The sequence below is a fragment of the Eleutherodactylus coqui genome, chromosome 6 (assembly GCF_035609145.1).
Source record: "Eleutherodactylus coqui strain aEleCoq1 chromosome 6, aEleCoq1.hap1, whole genome shotgun sequence".
NCBI classification, from domain to species: domain Eukaryota; kingdom Metazoa; phylum Chordata; class Amphibia; order Anura; family Eleutherodactylidae; genus Eleutherodactylus; species Eleutherodactylus coqui.
In genome coordinates, this window is record NC_089842.1 from 23729871 (window position 1) to 23747414 (window position 17544).

The window sequence follows — 17544 nt, forward strand, 5'->3', positions numbered from 1 at the left end:
GAGAAACGCGCACTGGCAGGTGTGAGATCACGTTTCTCAGCCCGATATCGCCCGTGTGAATGTAAGCTAAAAGCAAGATAAAAAAAATTTGCAGCATGTCCTATTCTTGGATGAACTAGCACACGTAGATGTGCGGGGTCCCGGATATCGGACGGCCAGCAAACGGGATGCGAGGTACGACTGAGAATAGCGGATGCAACTGTACAATCACCCATGTGCCCCGAGGGCGGCCATTATACAGGGCTGCCATTGTCCAAATAGTCATTGAAAATAGTTGCTGAAGCTGATGAACGACTGTTGGGCGCTTCTACTCAGTGCAATGGTCATTCAGTTTCGCTTTAGGTGAGCTGAAATGAAGCAACTAGTTAAAGGAATTCTCACTCCTGGTTGGGTTGGTCACCCAAATTTCTGAATGCAGCTCTGGATGGGACTAGAGTATAAGGAATGCAGCTCTGGATGGGACTAGAGTATAAGGAACGCAGTACCAGATGATCCGCAGGAATGATTCTCCAGCCCCCTTACTATTACTTACCCCCGTACGTCCCATTCTTACCCTCATCCTGTGTGGAGCTCGGGGTGGAGTTGTTGCTCGGGTCGGTGGGAAGGTCCTCTCCAGGAAGAAGGTCCAGAGCGGGTAGAGAGTCCAGCAGCCCCGATCCGGCCATCTCCGAGAGAGGAGTCACCGTCTGACTGGATGAACCGTCCACCTGGGAGTCCGAGAGCGCGTCCGACTGTCCGGTCATGTCTTCTACTGTCTGAAAAAACAGCGAGAAATACACATCAACTACATACATTTCTATACAGCTCGCTAGTAAAACGCTCTAGAGGCCCCGAATCGCAGACCCGCCCAGCATTGCAGTGCCAGGAGTGGCGGATGCGTTGTGTGGATTTGTCCGCCGCTGTAGACGCGCCTTAGATGTTCGCACACAGATTTCGGTTAGGGCTACATGCTGACTTTGGTCACGGTACATGAAGCCTCAGACCTCCCTCACACCAGCGTATGCGTATATGCGTATGCCTGAGCGCTGCTTATTTGTAAAGTGAAAGTTTGGATTTTTTGTCCATATTGGCGTATTTTACTGTTTTTTGTGCCCGCAAGGCATGTTCATTTGTGCGCAGCGAACCGATTTAAATGACCAATTAGTGTAATGAGCTCAGATGGGATCTTTTCCCTGCGCGATTCCGCAGGGCATCACCCATCTTCTAGCGTATTGTGCGCACATTTGTGCGTCTTCATTGACTTCTATGGGAATAGTGGTTGCGCAAATGTACATGAAAATGCAGCATGCTGCGGTTTATTCTCCACGACCAAAGTGTGTGCTGGAAAATACATCCGAAGACACGACATGCGAGTTGCAGACGCACGTGATTGGCATTACATTCAGTGATAGCGCAGGGACATGTGACCAGAAATCCAACAGTTTGGGCTTTTATGCGACAGTTTTGTCCCCATTAATCACAACACAACCCCATTGACAATCAACACTCCGATCTTTAGGTCACATGACTAAAGTTACCAAGCGGCCCAAGCTTCACCCTTGGGGAGACGTACTAAGGAAATTGTGCCAAAAATGGTGTAAAGAAATCTGCCGCCATGTGGTAGATTTATCGTGCATTTTAGACAATTTTCACGCCTCATTAGACAGTTTTGAAAGAGGGCGTGGCTGAGAAGTTTTGTAAATGCGCCAAAATTATTGGTATGTGCCATTTTGCCACTACAGACTGGGGTACAGTGAGCCGGCCAAGAGCAGGCGTAAGGAAGAGAGAAGTGTCGAACGTGACTGGGCAAACATGCCAAGTATATCACACAGGGTGCGTCACTGTGGTAAATGTGGCGCAGCTTCTGCCCAGTCTAGTTTTATACTACCCAAGCCGTTATTCATACGGGGAAGCACGATCATGGTCATTGAGAAACTGACTCATTTCCCGGCAAGTATGTGCGGTTTGCATCATTTTTGTTGTACTTATATGTGTTCAAACATCCAAGTTTCACCCGTTTTTCACGTGCGCAAAGAGAGAAAGGAAAGAAAAAACACACACGCAGGAATAAGGTGAATGGCAGCATTCGTTTTAATGGGTCGGACCCCGGCTGTGCCTGCAGTTACAAGCAGCGGCCACTACGCCGGGTCGGATCATCTGCTTCCACTCTGCCCCGGTATACGCCGCGGGCGCACAAGCAGCTGTTCGGTCGGGGTCCTGAGCGGCGGACCCCGGTTGATCATCTATTGATGACATATCAAGAGGAAACATCAATAGTATTCTCCCCGGAATGTAATAATAAATCTGCGCCGTTGTCCGTATGTCTGAGCTTCCGGGGCCCTTTTACACGGAACTATTAGTGTTAAAAAAAAAAATCATTCAAACGAGCGAAAATGAATGATAATCGTTAAGTGTAAACGCAGCAAACGGCAATCGATAAATCGCTCACTTTTCGTTCGTTGTAGATTTTTGGCAGGCGTATAAACCATCGTTAGCTCGTTTAAACAATAAATCGGTATGTGTAAATGGCCCCCGACAGGAATATACTGACCCCCTAGAAAAGATCTGAGGGACTTACCGCAAGTAAACCTTCAGCGCTGCCGGCGAGGGAGGCGAAGGAGTCGGTGGCCGGCAGCTTGGGGCTGGTGCTCAGCTTGTTGTCACTACGGGTAGACGTGTCGCTGAGGTCCGGACACTCGGGGTACTCCTCACTGACCCTAAAACAGCCAGGGAAGAAACTGTAGCGTAAGGACAATGGATGAGAGTGTGGAATACAATTAATGGGATCCTGCGCCCTCTAGTGCCCGATGACAGCGTAGCGGCGATTCTCTCCCAGTGCAGACAACCACTATCCCAATCATCCACTGCAGTATGTGTGACATGGCTTCCATACTTGCATCTCTGCTTCCTGTCAGTGAATACTAACCACCTGATACAAAGTGTTCTGTTCAAACCCTCCACATTCCAGTCCACCAATATTTATTCTTAAAGATTTTCTAACTTTGCACAATAAAAATAATTTTTTTTTTTTATTTATTTATTTTTTTTTGGGGGGGGGGGGGGTTATTTTTTAACCCATCATGGCAGGAAATTCATTACAGACTGGATATTATTCGTGCTACCACTGCAGCACATGGAGGTTATTAGCGTGCGATGATAGATATATTTTGCGCTGTTCTTACATCTTCCGTAGTTCCATTTTCTTACCACTGCTCTGCAAACTGATAAATTGTGGAAGGTTTGAATGGAACACCCTGTATGTCTCACAGCTGAGGGTTTGCTACAATTGTATGCAGGCTACACAACGCTTTGGAGTCCAGACTGATAGACATTAGCTGCACTGATACATTGTAGCAAATTGTGGGACTTTACATCATACTAAATCAGAACCCGCATTATTGCCCCACTGGCCATGGCTGCCAGTCAGAGACGGCGATAGCCTGATGGGACTGACAGTTTCCTATATGGACACTTAGAAGATTTTCTGGGTGCTTTAACCCCTTAGTGACCGGCCTATGTTTTGCCTTAAGGACCAGGCGATTTTCATTGCCGCATTGTAAGCGCCATACGTGGTTTACAAATATGGGGGGTTGTTTTAACAGCATTCACCATTCAGTGACCGTTAACTCTTATCTGATCGGCACGATTACTGCGATCTCCAGTTTATATAGATTTTTCTTCATTTTTTACTACTCTTTGACACTAAAAACTAATTTTTAAAGAAAAATAATTGACTCTGTATTCCCGCATTCTAAGTGCTTATTTACATGAGCATATATCAGCCGGCGTTTTCACGGCTGGCTGATCTACGCTTACATCTAAGCAGTTCCCCCCTTCCCTCCCCCTCACTGGCACTCTGCCTCTCTCCTCCACTCTGGCGTTTGCAATGGGAGGAGGCTGGATGGGGGCGGAGCAAAGCTCTGCTCTGTCCCACCCACTCCCTTTGCTGGTTGCGAACAAGAGGCGGGGCTTAGCTCCACCTTCTTCCCGCCTACTCCCATTGAAAACGGACGGAGGGGTAGGAGAGATGCAGAGAGCTGGTGAGGGGGCCGACTGCTCAGATGGAAGCGTATATCGGCCGGCCGATACACGCTCATGTAAATAAGCCCCAGAACATTTTTAATTTTTCCAGCTCAGATTTTTTTTGTGGGAGGAGTTGCAGTTTTTACTAGCACCAGTTTGAGGTACAGCGGACTTTTGGATTGCTTTTTATTGCATTTTTTGGGGACGTGAATTAAAGAAAAAAAGCAATTCTGGCATTAGTTGTTTAGATTATTTTTATGGCATCCAACATGCGTAATAAATCACAAAATATCATCATTGTCTGGGTCATTACTAACATGATAATACCCATTAGGTGCAACTTAAATGTATTATTTTGCGTTTTATCCATTTAAAAAGGGTTTTTGTGTGTTGGGGGGGGGGGTGGGAGTATATTATTCTTTTAATTGGATTTTTTTTTCTTTAAATTAAAACTTAACGAGCTTTTTTCCATGCTATTTTTAGTCCTTCAAGGGAACTTCAATATGTGATAATTTGATTGCTAGGATAGTACACTGCAGTACGTACGCAGTGCATTCACCTAAGCCTATGACATCAGCCTACTAGACTCTGCCAGAGGTGGAGTCTAATATATTGAGTTACATGGAAGTCACAGAGGCCTTGGTTAATCTTCCAACTGTTATGGGAGCCCATTGGTACCTTACAATTGCACTGCAGTATGCTGATGGGTGACAGAAGGAGCCTCTTCTCCCGTTCATCCACTTACAAATAGCAGCTGCTATGGATTGTGGAATGTTAGGGGTTAAACTGCCAGAATCTGAGGTTTCCCTGGTTGTTAGAGCAGGAGCCTGGCTGTCAGCAGTAAGCCCAGCCACCAGACCTCCCATTAGGGAGGTATTAAAAAGACACTAAAGGGTTAAATCTTTCCATTTCTTGGAATCTCCTCTGTAAATTGTAACTCACTTCTCAGACGTGGCAGCGATCGGCCGCACTCACCCCAGGCCGTTGAGCAGCTCTCGTGGAGACACGTAGTCCTCATCCTCACTGGTCAGGCCGAGCTCGGTGCCATAGCACTGGTGGACCGTGTGCCACAACTCCTGGGGGGACAGCGTCTGCCAGGACACAAGGAAACAGTGTGACGCTGATCCCTACTGACTGCACTGCTAGACGCTACGAGGAAGGAAGACATGACAAATATACAACGTACCCCAGAGACTGAGGGGCGGTCAGTGCCCCCGAGGACCTACAGTCTACGGTCAAGCATGATGCTAGAACAAGGGTCCCTAGTCACCTGCCCATCAGGAATACGACGGGTGATTAGCGCCCCCCACTGACCTATCAACGTTCCAAAGTGCCAACAGAGAAGTCACAACTCCTCTGCCCATCGATATCTAGGACACTGGCAGGTGATCAGCACCCACCATGAGCTATGAATGATGCCAAGGTCACACAGCCCGGTGATAGACGGGTGAACATTGGATGGGAGGGTTGAGGGGGCACATAGGCTGAGTCCATACTTACCATGCAAGGACGACAGGTTATTGGACAACACTTGCGTTACTCTCGGACTGTGTGCGGCTGACCGCCATTGCTGGGATGCAATATTAGATAGTACTACCACGTGTTCTACAGGGGGAGGTGTTGCTGCCCTTTGTGATATAACAGATCTTTACCCTCCCCCACTCCCGTTAGAGTTAAGCATTCTCTTATTTCGAGTCAGTCAGGTTGTCCAACGTTTCTGAATAACCGTATATTGCTGATCTATTAACAGAAGCTTCTACGGTACTTCATCTCCAAGTTTGTGAAAACATATATATATTGTGTAAGCCTGGTGTCCACATCGTACCCCAACTCCCGTCGCCTGCCCTACGCCGACACCTGTCCTGCCGGACACTGATCCCAGGCGACCAACATTGGAACGTTCCCGATTGTGATTTGTGTTAATAAAGTTGGGTAAAGCCGTTAGAAGTTCAGGCTGCAGACTATTACTTCCCCGAAGCATCAACCAATATTGAAGAACTTCTGAACCCGAGACAGCTTTAAGAAAAGAATCTTGGTAGACCAAAGGTCCGCTCCTGCTATATCCCGCACCACCGCTGGGCCTGGCTCTGAATTCGAGCCGGTCTCATTACTTCAGCTGCAAGGCTCAAGTACGAGGCATCACTTATCTGGGGGTCCCGCAGGGTCCCCAGCGATGGAGGCCAAGAGGGTCTTCTTCATCCCAGCTCTATACTTGGCACTACAACACTGATCTTGTCCTCTGATCTGTATCTGCACAGTGTGGATTACTACATTTACATGATGTCCAGGGAGGAGATCACTACAGGAGGTCAGCCATTATGTCTGCATTTTACCAGGGCTGATAACAGGGGACAATAGGCTGCATTCACCACCTCCACCCAAAGTTGATTTGATCTCCATGTGCTAAGTATCCCTTTAAATTAGGGGTGTCAAACTCCTTTTCACTGAGGGCCACATCAGCCTTATGGTGACCTTCAAAGGGCCGATTGTAAGACAGTACAGTAAGGGCCCGTTCACACAAGCGTATTTGCGTACATAATATGCAGTGAATAGAAGCCATTGATGTCACTGAGTTCATTCACATGATGTATATTTTCACACAGCATGACCTATTTTGTTGGGTACTGCGCACCCCGATAGGCCATGGAAGTGAATGGGCCGCGCAAATACATGGTGAATGCGCAAGAAACTGATGTATTCACTGCATATTTGCGCAGCATCTCAGTGGCCCCATCTGCGTTCTTTTTTGCGTGCCCAAATATACAGGCATAAGCGATTTTCGATTGCGCAAATATGCAGCGTATGTGTGCGACCGAAATACGATTACGCCCGTGTGAACGAGCCCTAATAGTGACCCCTATAGTGGTAGCAATAGTAATAGTGACTCTCATAGTGGCCCCAGTTAAAATATTGACCCCCACAGTGGCCCCATTAGTAATAGCGAGCCCCACAGTGAACCCAGTAGTAATAGCGAGCCCCACAGTGGCCCCAGTTAAAATATTGACCCCCACAGTGGCCCCATTAGTAATAGCGAGCCCCACAGTGGCCCCAGTAGTAATAGCGAGCCCCACAGTGGCCCCAGTAGTAATAGCGAGCCCCACAGTGGCCCCAGTAGTAATAGCGAGCCCCACAGTGGCCCCAGTAGTAATAGCGAGCCCCACAGTGGCCCCAGTAGTAATAGCGAGCCCCACAGTGGCCCCAGTAGTAATAGCGAGCCCCACAGTGGCCCCAGTAGTAATAGCGAGCCCCACAGTGGCCCCAGTAGTAATAGCGAGCCCCACAGTGGCCCCAGTAGTAATAGCGAGCCCCACAGTGGCCCCAGTAGTAATATATACCCCCTCACTAGTAATAACCCCTCAGCAACATCATCCCCAGCAGTAATATTAACCCCCCCAGCAGCAGTAATATTAACCCCCACCCCCCAGCAGCAGTAATATTAACCCCCACCCCCCAGCAGCAGTAATATTAACCCCCAACCCCAGCGGCAGTAATATTAACCCCCCCCCCCCACCAACCCTTATACTTACCTCCTCCCTGCAGTCAGCGTCGCTCTCCTTCTGCTTGCACTGTGCCCGGATGCACACTGACGTCAGTGTGTGGCCCAGCATGCTTCCTCCCAGAGTCCTTTCCTGCAGAACTGAAGAGCAGGGGACTCAGGGGAGGAGGATCCCGGCTGCACACTGATGTCAGTGTGCGCTGGGAACAGCGGTAATAGCGTGATTACCAGCGGGGAGCTGCGGCACCCCAGCTGATAATCGCTTCAGTGGTGAGTGGCGTTGGCACGCCGCGGGCCACATAAGCATGAGGCAGCGGGCCGTATTCGGCCCGCGGGCCTTGTGTTTGACACGTGCTTAAATGTTTATCTGGTCCTCGCAGGTTTTTGTCTTTATAAAGTCCAATCAGTGATGGCGATTGGCGAGCGCGATGAAGGGCCAGCGCTGCTTCTTTAAGGGCCACAGAGTCTCAGAGTTTACCGAGGTCGGATGAGTTCTGATAATGGGATTATCTTATCAGAAATGGTCAAAGTCCCTTTAGCACCAAGTTCCCTGGAGGTGATGTAATGCTGGTGTGAAGGGCAATCACTCCCATCCCGCGAGCCCCCAGAATCCACGGTCAGATCAGACAATCACCGGAAATAGAATTGTAACCCCATAATGTGTGCGCTCACATAAACGTAAATCAAGTTCTGCCTACTAGACGTGGAGCCGCCTGGCGAGGGCGCTGGCACCTCTTTGCCCCCGGTTCAGTGCTCAACATGCCACCTGACAACTCTATGAAACGACTATGATTATATTAAAGGAGTCTTTCCACAAGAGCCGCCCCTAACCCAGTCAGTGAGAAAGCAGAGGAGTTAGGTGGGGGTCCGGAGTCTATGAGCCTTGATGATGCGGAGAACAAGGGCCCCCAAATGTAAGCTTTCAGCCAAAGAGTTGGAGGACAGGAGCCCTCGTTCTCCACTGAGGTGAACGGGAGCTTCAGAAACAATCAGCAAGCTGGACCCCCACTTATGTAATGGAGAACAGCACTTGTTGGGGGAAGAACCCCTCTTTGGTTAATATGCCCTACTCATCGGATTTTTGTAGTTTCGGTGGCATTGTCCGTTATACATGCCCGCCCCGCCAAAGAGCGGAGAACAGCAGCGTGGTCACAGTCTCTATTGTAATTAGGACATGATGGCTCGTATGAAATCAGCTCATCAGTGCCGAGATATCATTGCCCAGACCCCCTTCACACGAACATATACGTATTTGCACACACCAGAGCGCAGTGTACTTGCGTAATGAACTACGCTTTTTTTGCGGGTGCATCAGTGTATTTTATGGTCCTTTTTGCGCCCGCAAGGCCTGTTCTTTTGTGCGCGGCAAACAAAAAAATGGCCAATTTGTCTAATGAGTTCCAGATGTCTTCTGTTCCCTGCGCAATCTCGTATTGCATGTGCATTTGCACATCCCCATTGACTTCTATGGGTGTGCAGGAAAACAGAGCACGCTGCGGGTTTATTTTGCCAAAATGCGCAGGAAAAGCACGCCCATGTGAACGAACCCACTACAATCAATGGGTTCCATTCTCTGCGTATTGCATGCGCAAATATGTCCGTGTGAACTGGGCCTTAGGGTGCTTTTACATGTGATGGGTGGTCGGGCGCAGATACACACAGGTTGTCCCAGCGATAATGTTCCTCTGCTTTCACACAGGAACAATCATCGCTGGTAAATGGAGGCGGAGCGGCCAGGGATCGTTCCAGCTCACCTGCCTTCATTCACAGTGAACAGGCAGTTGGTCATAAGTGAGTGACTGCCTGTTTACATGGGATATATATCAGTACACTGACAAGGCACATCAGATGAATAACGTATGATCTGGCGGGAAGGGCCTGGCATCTAAGGGCCCCGATACACGGATCAAGATATTGTTCTGATTCCCGCTGATCGCTCAGTGTTAAAGCAAGTGCCAACTGTCTTTCTGTTCTCTCAAGGACCAGCCGGGACTGTTCAGTCGAGGATCACTCGCAGGTATTGGGACCCAGTCAGCGTTCGGTGAGAGGCGCACACCTCCCTGCACAGTCAACGATTACCCCTGTACACCAGACGATAATGAATCAACCAGCGACTATTTTTAGGTGAGCTGAAACCCAGTTGGTGGCCAGACGGCGACCGGGCAGGTGAAGCTCACCTAAAAATAGTCACTGGTTGATTAATAATCGTCTGTACTTGGAACAACTGTTGCTTACATTCGTTCTATCGAGCGACTATTTGGAAGACAGTGGTCCCACTAAAAAGCCACCTTTAGGGTCCTACAATTAAACCGGCTCTACATGACCGCTTTTCCTCAGCGGGATCCGTGTCCGTGTCCATATGGAGTATCTGCAGCAAATAGCATGTATTGAAAAATCTGCAAACGAATTGCGTATTCCGCGAGGAATAAAAAAACGCAGCATGCTCTATTTCGCTGCGGACGGCTTTCATTGGAACCCATCTGACCCGCAGCCCATCCGCAATTGACACTGCATATGGGCTGCAGGTACCCGCGTCATCACCGGCTGCACACGACCGAGTCAGATTCTGCATGTGGGAGCCCGCAGTGTAATCAGACCCTGTGCCCAGCTGGCATCTGTGCGTGCCTCACATTGTGGTTCTTTTCTGCGGATGGTCCGCATGGTGAGCCATAAGACATGCGCACTACAATTTTTTTTCTTTTTAAATCCCTGCCTTTCCGGCGTCATTGCTAGGCGATCACACGGGTACCCGCAACCTTTCCGCAATGTCAATGCAAAAGGGCCGTGGGTCGGACGGCTCCCATTGGCTTCAATGGGAGCCATATGTGAAGAATCCGCACTCACATAGACAATCACAATTGATTACCGTCGTGTGCAGGAAAAAACGTTTTCCCAAAGCATGCTATGGGCGCCTGCTCCGGATTCCACAATGCAATCTGTCCATCTGCAAGAGAACAGGACCCCAATTTTCGAGATCGGTGAGGGTCTCGGCCGTGAGACCCCCACAGATCAGCAAGTTATCCCCTATCCTCATCTGTATCAGAAACAGGATTAGGTGGGCGGCTTGGAAATGCAATGACTGGCAGGGGTCACCAATGTAATTCCAGTATACGACAACCTTAGTGGTGCTGCTATAGGAGGTGCAGAGGGAAGTACAAGATCGGGGCCCTAATGCTGGGGGCCCCATAGACCCCCATGATGTATAAGAGCACAGCCATCATTATATTCTCATATATCGATACTTGTGACGTCCGGATTGTTGGTTACTGCTGTTCTTATATATGGCGAATTTTTGCTCTACGGTAAAACGCGCCGACGGAATATCATGAACTTGTAGAATGACAATATGATTAAATAGCTATATCTGTAGGCTGCTGTGCCATATATACACATATCACATCCCATCCCCCGACATCGCATCCCCTTACCTTATCTAGAAGGGCGTTTTGCCAGAGTCGGAAGATCAGCAGGAAGGAGCGGTCCCTGGCACCGAAGGACGTGAAGAAGTGCTGTAAGAGGAACACGAGAGGCAATGACTTACCACCAGGCGCTATAGACCGACACATCGACTTACGCATCTAACTGCCCCATAATATCCGGATGTAGCAGAGCGCAGTTTGTCATCACGCGCTGCCGTTCTGTAAGGTAGGACTGTCGGCACTGCTACATCTGCGCATCGTCTCTCCCCGCGACCAGAACTTACGGAGAACAGAGTAAAACCTCGCGGCGCTGCGGAGCGGCTTGGCAGGTGACTGTTCAGGAAGAAATCGAAGCCTTAATGGTGCAGATAACGCGCTCCACATCACTGCAGGGGGGCGAAGGTCAAGTGACTCCGCGATAAGCAAAATCAATGGTGTCACTGCACGGATATCACTGGGATGTTAGTCGTACGCGCAGGTTCGCGGACAACTCCTCTGAACCGAAGGAAGGATGGCTGGGGCGCACATTGTGGGGTCCGCGATGCAACGCTTTGTAGATTCTAAAAGGGGGGTGTCTACTGCAGACAAGTTCTATAAGCAGCTCACCGGGGGTCCAAATCCCTTACTGACAGCAACCGCTACCCCATCATCACTAAAACCATTATTGTGTTATACTCCAGAGCTGCACTCACTATTCTGGTGGTGGAGTCACTGTGTACGTACATTACTTATCCTATACTGATCCTGTATTATACTCCAGAGCTGCACTCACTATTCTGCTGGTGGGATCACTGTGTACATACATTACTTATCCTGTACTGCTCCTCAGTTACATCCTGTATTATACTCCAGAGCTGCACTCACTAATCTGCTGGTGGCGTCACTGTGTACATACATTACTTATCCTGTACTGACCCTGAGCTCCATCCTGTATTATACTCCAGAGCTGCACTCACTATTCTGCTGGTGGAGTCACTGTGTACATACATTACTTATCCTGTACGGATCCTGAATTACATCCTGTATTACACCCCAGAGCTGCACTCACTATTCTGCTGGCGGAGTCACTGTGTACACACATTACTTATCCTGTACTGATCCTGAGTGCCATCCTGTATTATACTCCAGAGCTGCACTCACTATTCTGCTGGTGGGATCACTGTGTACATACATTACATCCTGTATTTGGTTGTATTCATAGGTTGTGTTTAAACCAAGACCATTTGCGTTTTTATGTGGTTGTTGGAAAAACCATGGCACAAACACATGTAGTTTTGCAGGTGCATTTTAGTTGACCAGCTGTACTGCACTCAAAAACCACTGTATGAATTCAGCTTTATACTCCAGAGCTGCGATTCCTACTCTTGTACTTGTCAGTGGAAACAGCCAGCAAGCCTGTTGTCATAAACTGCTATAAGCTTGGCTCCTATGATGCAGAGAGGAGGGGGTGTTAGTTGTTCCTACATTAGATGACTGTAAAGTAGCTGCTGTACAACACATTTCCCAGAATGTAAGCCACCAGAGCAGTGCATGCTGGGAAAACTCAGCTCCAAATTACATGTATTTACAGACTGACCGTGATATTGTCCGAGAACAAGAGCCAAAACAAACATATCAAAACAAGCCCTGCCTATAAAGTGGGACCCTCACCCTGAAAAAGGCGATCCTGCAACATGTACCACCTAATGTTAGACTCGGATTGTCCCGTATGCCATCGGCTCTGCTATCGTTGCCCTATGGGTCACACATGCACTGTGTAATGTTGCTCCAGAGATAAAGGGATCTATCAATGCCTTTTAGGTTTATGATATTTTTCTAAGGCCTTGTGTGATGAACTGTGGCCCTTTGAATAGTTATAGGGAAACATCTTGGAGGCGTGGGTCATGTGACTCAAGTTTGGTTTTCGGAGAGGTGTGGTGATTTTGCTGTATTAGTATATACACAATGATTCCATCAGTTCTTCAGTTGATCAGAGCGCTTGTCTCATCACCTCCTTTATTGGGATTGCCCTCTGTCTTTTTACTTCTGGGATATCGTTGAACTATGTGCTAATGTGGAGACCATTATCACCACTTGATGTAGCCCTGTTACTCCCTACGTAGACCTGACTAACAGTTTATGTGTAGCAGGGTCACCCTTTTCAGGGTTGGGGGGTCTCATTTAATAGACAGGGCTGGTATGATGGGGTGACTCTAGGGTAAATCATTTTATCGCTCTTCCCCCAAGCTCCTTACCTATCCCTGCCCCATTTCCTGACTAATAGTCATCGTTTTGATAGAAGTCTGGTGGCTTATCCTTTTTGCCTCTGTTCTGTTTGCATTTGGCTTTTTGAGACTTATTTGTAATTGCCATTAACCTTTATAATTAGCGGACTCTGTCATCTCCACATTACATCTACTGGGTTGAGTTACATAGCATGAATATGTATTTAAGGTGATGGACACCTTTAGGAGGCAATTTCTTTTTTTACTTAAAGGCATGTATTGTGGGCTGACAATCATTTTTGCTGCAGCGGCCGATTAATATATTGCAGCGTTTGTCTTCTGCAGCTTCTGCATGTCACTGTATATGATATCTGCAGTCTAAGGGCTCTATGACGCTGGACGACCCATCTTAAGCAGATGCCCAACAGGTCGTCCCAGGGATAATATAATTGTTCTTGTGCGGAGGATTAATGGAGGCGGAGCTGCCGGGGATCATTCCAGCCCCCAGCCCCCCGACCCCACTCCCCCATTCACAGTAAGCAGGCAGTTTGTTCATAAATTCCACACTGATTTTGTGCAAATTACTTCCATCGCATGTGGATGAGATTTTCAAAAATCACATCCACTTTGCTGCCACGTTAAGCAGATGTGGCAATTCCGCTCCGTGTGAAGCTCTCCTAAAAACGGCCCCAAGTCTGGGTGATGCAGCAGTGAGGCCCCGGCTGACCCTCAGCTCCCAGCTTATCTCTTCTCTTATCTCTTCTCTTATCTCATCTATGACATCACAGACAATCTTTGTTGGGGTCATAAATTAGCTGATTAGAAGGTGCAGCGTCGACTAACGCCCCTTTGATGCTGGGTTCCCACTGGACGGTTTCACTGCGGAAATCTCGCTGTTTTGCTGCAGCGAAAAATCGCGAGATTTCCGCTGGATAAGCGCAGCTTCAAACCCCGGGTACTTAGCTCAGTGCCCAGCTTTTCCGTTGCGGCCGCTTTTCCCACAGAGAGGAGCGAGGCCACAATGAAAAAAAAAAAGAATTGATATGCTGCGTCCCGGGAATCTGCGATTTTTGACAAATCTCATCCACGTGGCCGGCCAATTCCGGGATTAGCGGCCTCAGGCGGATTTGCCGCAGGAAGATTCTGGGGCAAATCCGCCCTGTGTGAACCCAGCCTTAGGCTGGTCTTGGGTCGCTTTCCACATGCGTGAGCCTGTAGCAGAATCTGGCTCTGTCCCGGCCAGTGTCCGCGTGTACCTATCATTTTCTGTACTGCGGATGGTCCAGACGGCGGCCATCGGTCATGTGTAGTGCAGATTTTTTTTCTTCTTCGACATTCGCGATAACGCGAATGCCTGCAGCCAATCGGCAATGCCAATTGCGGATGGGCTAGGAGTCAGACGGCTTCCATTGACTTCACTGGAAGCCGTTTGTGTGGAATCCACACAAGAGTAGAGAATGCTGCAATTTTATTTCCGTGAGTAGAAATCGCAATCGCTGTCCGGTCACACGCGAATGATTTTTTCTTGTTAATGGATGCAGAATCTCTCATATGGTCCGTGTAAGTGGCGATTACATATTCCGCAATCCAAATCCGGTCGTGTGAGACCAGCCTTACACTGGAGAATCTCATCAGCAGCTCGCCGCGCTCGGGTGGCGTTTTTTGCAGTTCTCATTTACTAATTGTTCAGAGTTTCACATTCCGTTCGGAATTTCGCTGCGGCAAGTCCGCCTGCGGCCGCTAATCCCAGTACTGGCCGGCCATGTGGACGAGATTTCTCAGAAATCTCGTCCACACATGACGGCGAATCTGCTGCGGCAAAGCTGGCAGAAACCAGGGCAGATTCACCGGCCGCAGCATGTTCATTTATTTTCTTCTTCCACTGCGGCCGCGCTCTCCTCTATGGGAGCGCCGGCTGCAGCGGCAGAGCGCGCAGCCAGGACACTTCAAAACCTGCAGCTAAGTGCCGCGGGTTTTGAAGGCGCGCTTTTAATGGCGGAAATCTCACGGTTTTTCGCTGAGGCCAAATAGCGAGATTCAGGCGTGTGTGAGCCCAGCCTTATTGTTCCGAGTAAACGAAGCCGATTCTCATTTGAGCCAGCGAATGACGTCACCGCTAATCTGAACGATGGGAGCCCTGACGGATCTCCTACTGAGACTTGGACTGCAGTTTCTGTATACAGGGATATGTAGAAGCTGCAGCAGACAAATGGCGCAAAATTTTTTATGAAACCCTCTTGCAAAACTGGTTGAAAGATTAAAGCTGACTGGGCCGTAAAACTCTGCCCAATATCACGCTTGCTAACGTGCGATGTCCCCGTAGATGCGAGGCGTTTTTGTGCTAAAATCACTTCAGGGTAGTAGCGATCCTCCATTGGGGCTTTTAGCTCCAGCGGAGAGACGTGGAGTGTTTCACATTGTTTTCAATGGGTAAACCTTACATCGCACTCGCGTGCACCTCGCCCGTCGTGCCGTCCCCAATGACAACAATGGGCGATGCGTTCTGAGAGAACGCCAAAGATAGGACATATCGATATTTTTTCCCACACCGTGATGCGATGCAAAAAAACCCCAAATCGCTCATGTGCATCACCCCATGCAAAAGAATGGGGTCCATATTAGCGAGTCTCGCAACGCACAAATCTTGCGCAATTTTCTCGGCCGTGTGAAAATGGCCTAAAATACATGCATTAAAGCGATCCTCTGATCTTGGACAAATAAAGATGGCTGCTCCATTTCTATGACTACTTCTTAGACTAAGGATGCACACGAATACACAGTGTACATCGAGTAATCAGGGACGCGGTGCCGCCATCTTTGTTTGTCCAGGACTGGCGGATCGCTTTAAGTGATGAAAACAAATTCCCCTCCCCCAAAAGGTGTTGGTTTCTCTCACCTTCTCGGTTTCAGTGCAGACTTGGATGGCGTTGGGAATCACTTTCGCCGTCTTCTCCTTCTTGACACATCGAATGTCTTTTAGCTGAATAGTGATCTAATCAATGGAAGAAAGAAAATACTTATCTCACAAGTAGGAGGCCAGGGGGGGGGGGGGGAGGGGAGGGGGGGGATGCGGAATGGAGATGTACTACACCGAACAGCTGATCACTGGGCCGGCTTCAGTAAGGAGGGGTCATCATGATGAGACAAAGCGGCCGGACTCACTTACTGCACCTTAAGATGTCTGGGGGTCATTGCAGGACAAATCCCCCAAGGGGTAACACCCGACCAGCGACCAACTCTGATTTGTACGAACCTTTCACATTTGTTTGTTACTAGAATGCACACTCATTCTTAAAAAAGAAGGAAATGTTTTTGTCCAGATGTTCCAATAAATGCTTGTTTTTACACTCCAGTGGTGTTGCAGGAGCGCATGTTGGTATAATCTTCCCGCACGCTTGTATGCTCACTCCTACCATCTCTGTGCACCGAGAGTTCACTGTAATACTGGACATTCCTGACATAGCAGCGATGTTCTCTGTCCTCTTAGAGCTCCTTCACACAGGCCAGGCCTTACAGCCCGATATCACGCTTGGCCTGTGTGAAACTAGCCTAAGGGTACTTTTATACGGGACGACCTATCAGATGCAAGATACCCGACAGGTTCTCCTAGTGATAATCATGTAAACTGAGGAGAGTGACACCTTGTACCTCTCCCTACGGCCAGTAGTTTGAGATATGAAGCATCAAAAATTAGGGTTCTTGGTAAACTTTCGGAAAATTGACCGCCCTGTTTTTCTGGACCTGAATAATCCGAAAATTGAGATTTTATATACATTCTAGAAACGAACAAATATTAAATTTTTTTAAACAAAACGGAGCTGGTCGGGTGTTACCCCTTGGGTAATTTTGGGCGCGTCATCCTCGAATGACCCCTCTTTGGTTTCCCCCTTAAGATGGGATTCAATTATCAACCCCTTCCCGACGCTCGCCTGGTGGGTGTGAGCCGACAGATCTGGGTTATGGCTAGACTGAAGCTAGCTCAAGTCACAGCCGTTTAACAACTTAGATGCAATGGTCAACACTGACCACGGTATTCAAGCCATTGGAGGGGGAGGAGATCGCCCCCTCTGTCTACCATCGGCCTCCTTGTAACACGACCATGGGGTGCGATGGGTTGCCTTGGCAATGCTGGGCCTAGTGAAGCCTCCCAGGACTGCCATGTGTTGACGGCTGTCGGAGTGCATAAGAGGCAGAGGTTGTATGTACTATACACTGCAATACAGAAGTATTACAGTATTTTGTACACAGAATCGCAAGTTCAAGTCCCCTAATGGAACCCAAGACAAAAACGCCAAAATTTGTCAAGTGTGCATGCAGGGCACGGCAGGGGCCAGCAAACCCAATCAGGTGCCAGGGCCCACAATGCACAGGGCCTACCATTGCGGATTTTCCGCTGCTGAAGATCCATACTATTTGATGTGGA

General features: G+C 48.7%; 1 protein-coding gene across 5 annotated transcripts in view; it reads right to left on the minus strand.

Moving 5' to 3' along the window:
• Nucleotides 1-17544, minus strand: part of GRAMD1A (GRAM domain containing 1A) — a 145170-nt gene that overhangs the window by 25245 nt on the left and 102381 nt on the right. For all 5 annotated transcript variants that reach the window (XM_066606453.1, XM_066606452.1, XM_066606454.1 and 2 more), the window contains 5 exons: nt 16018-16113; nt 10927-11007; nt 4978-5093; nt 2558-2696; nt 554-755 (listed from right to left, as the gene is read on the minus strand). In XM_066606453.1, coding sequence (XP_066462550.1) covers nt 554-755; nt 2558-2696; nt 4978-5093; nt 10927-11007; nt 16018-16113 — 634 coding nt within the window. The remainder of the gene's footprint in view (nt 1-553; nt 756-2557; nt 2697-4977; nt 5094-10926; nt 11008-16017; nt 16114-17544) is intronic.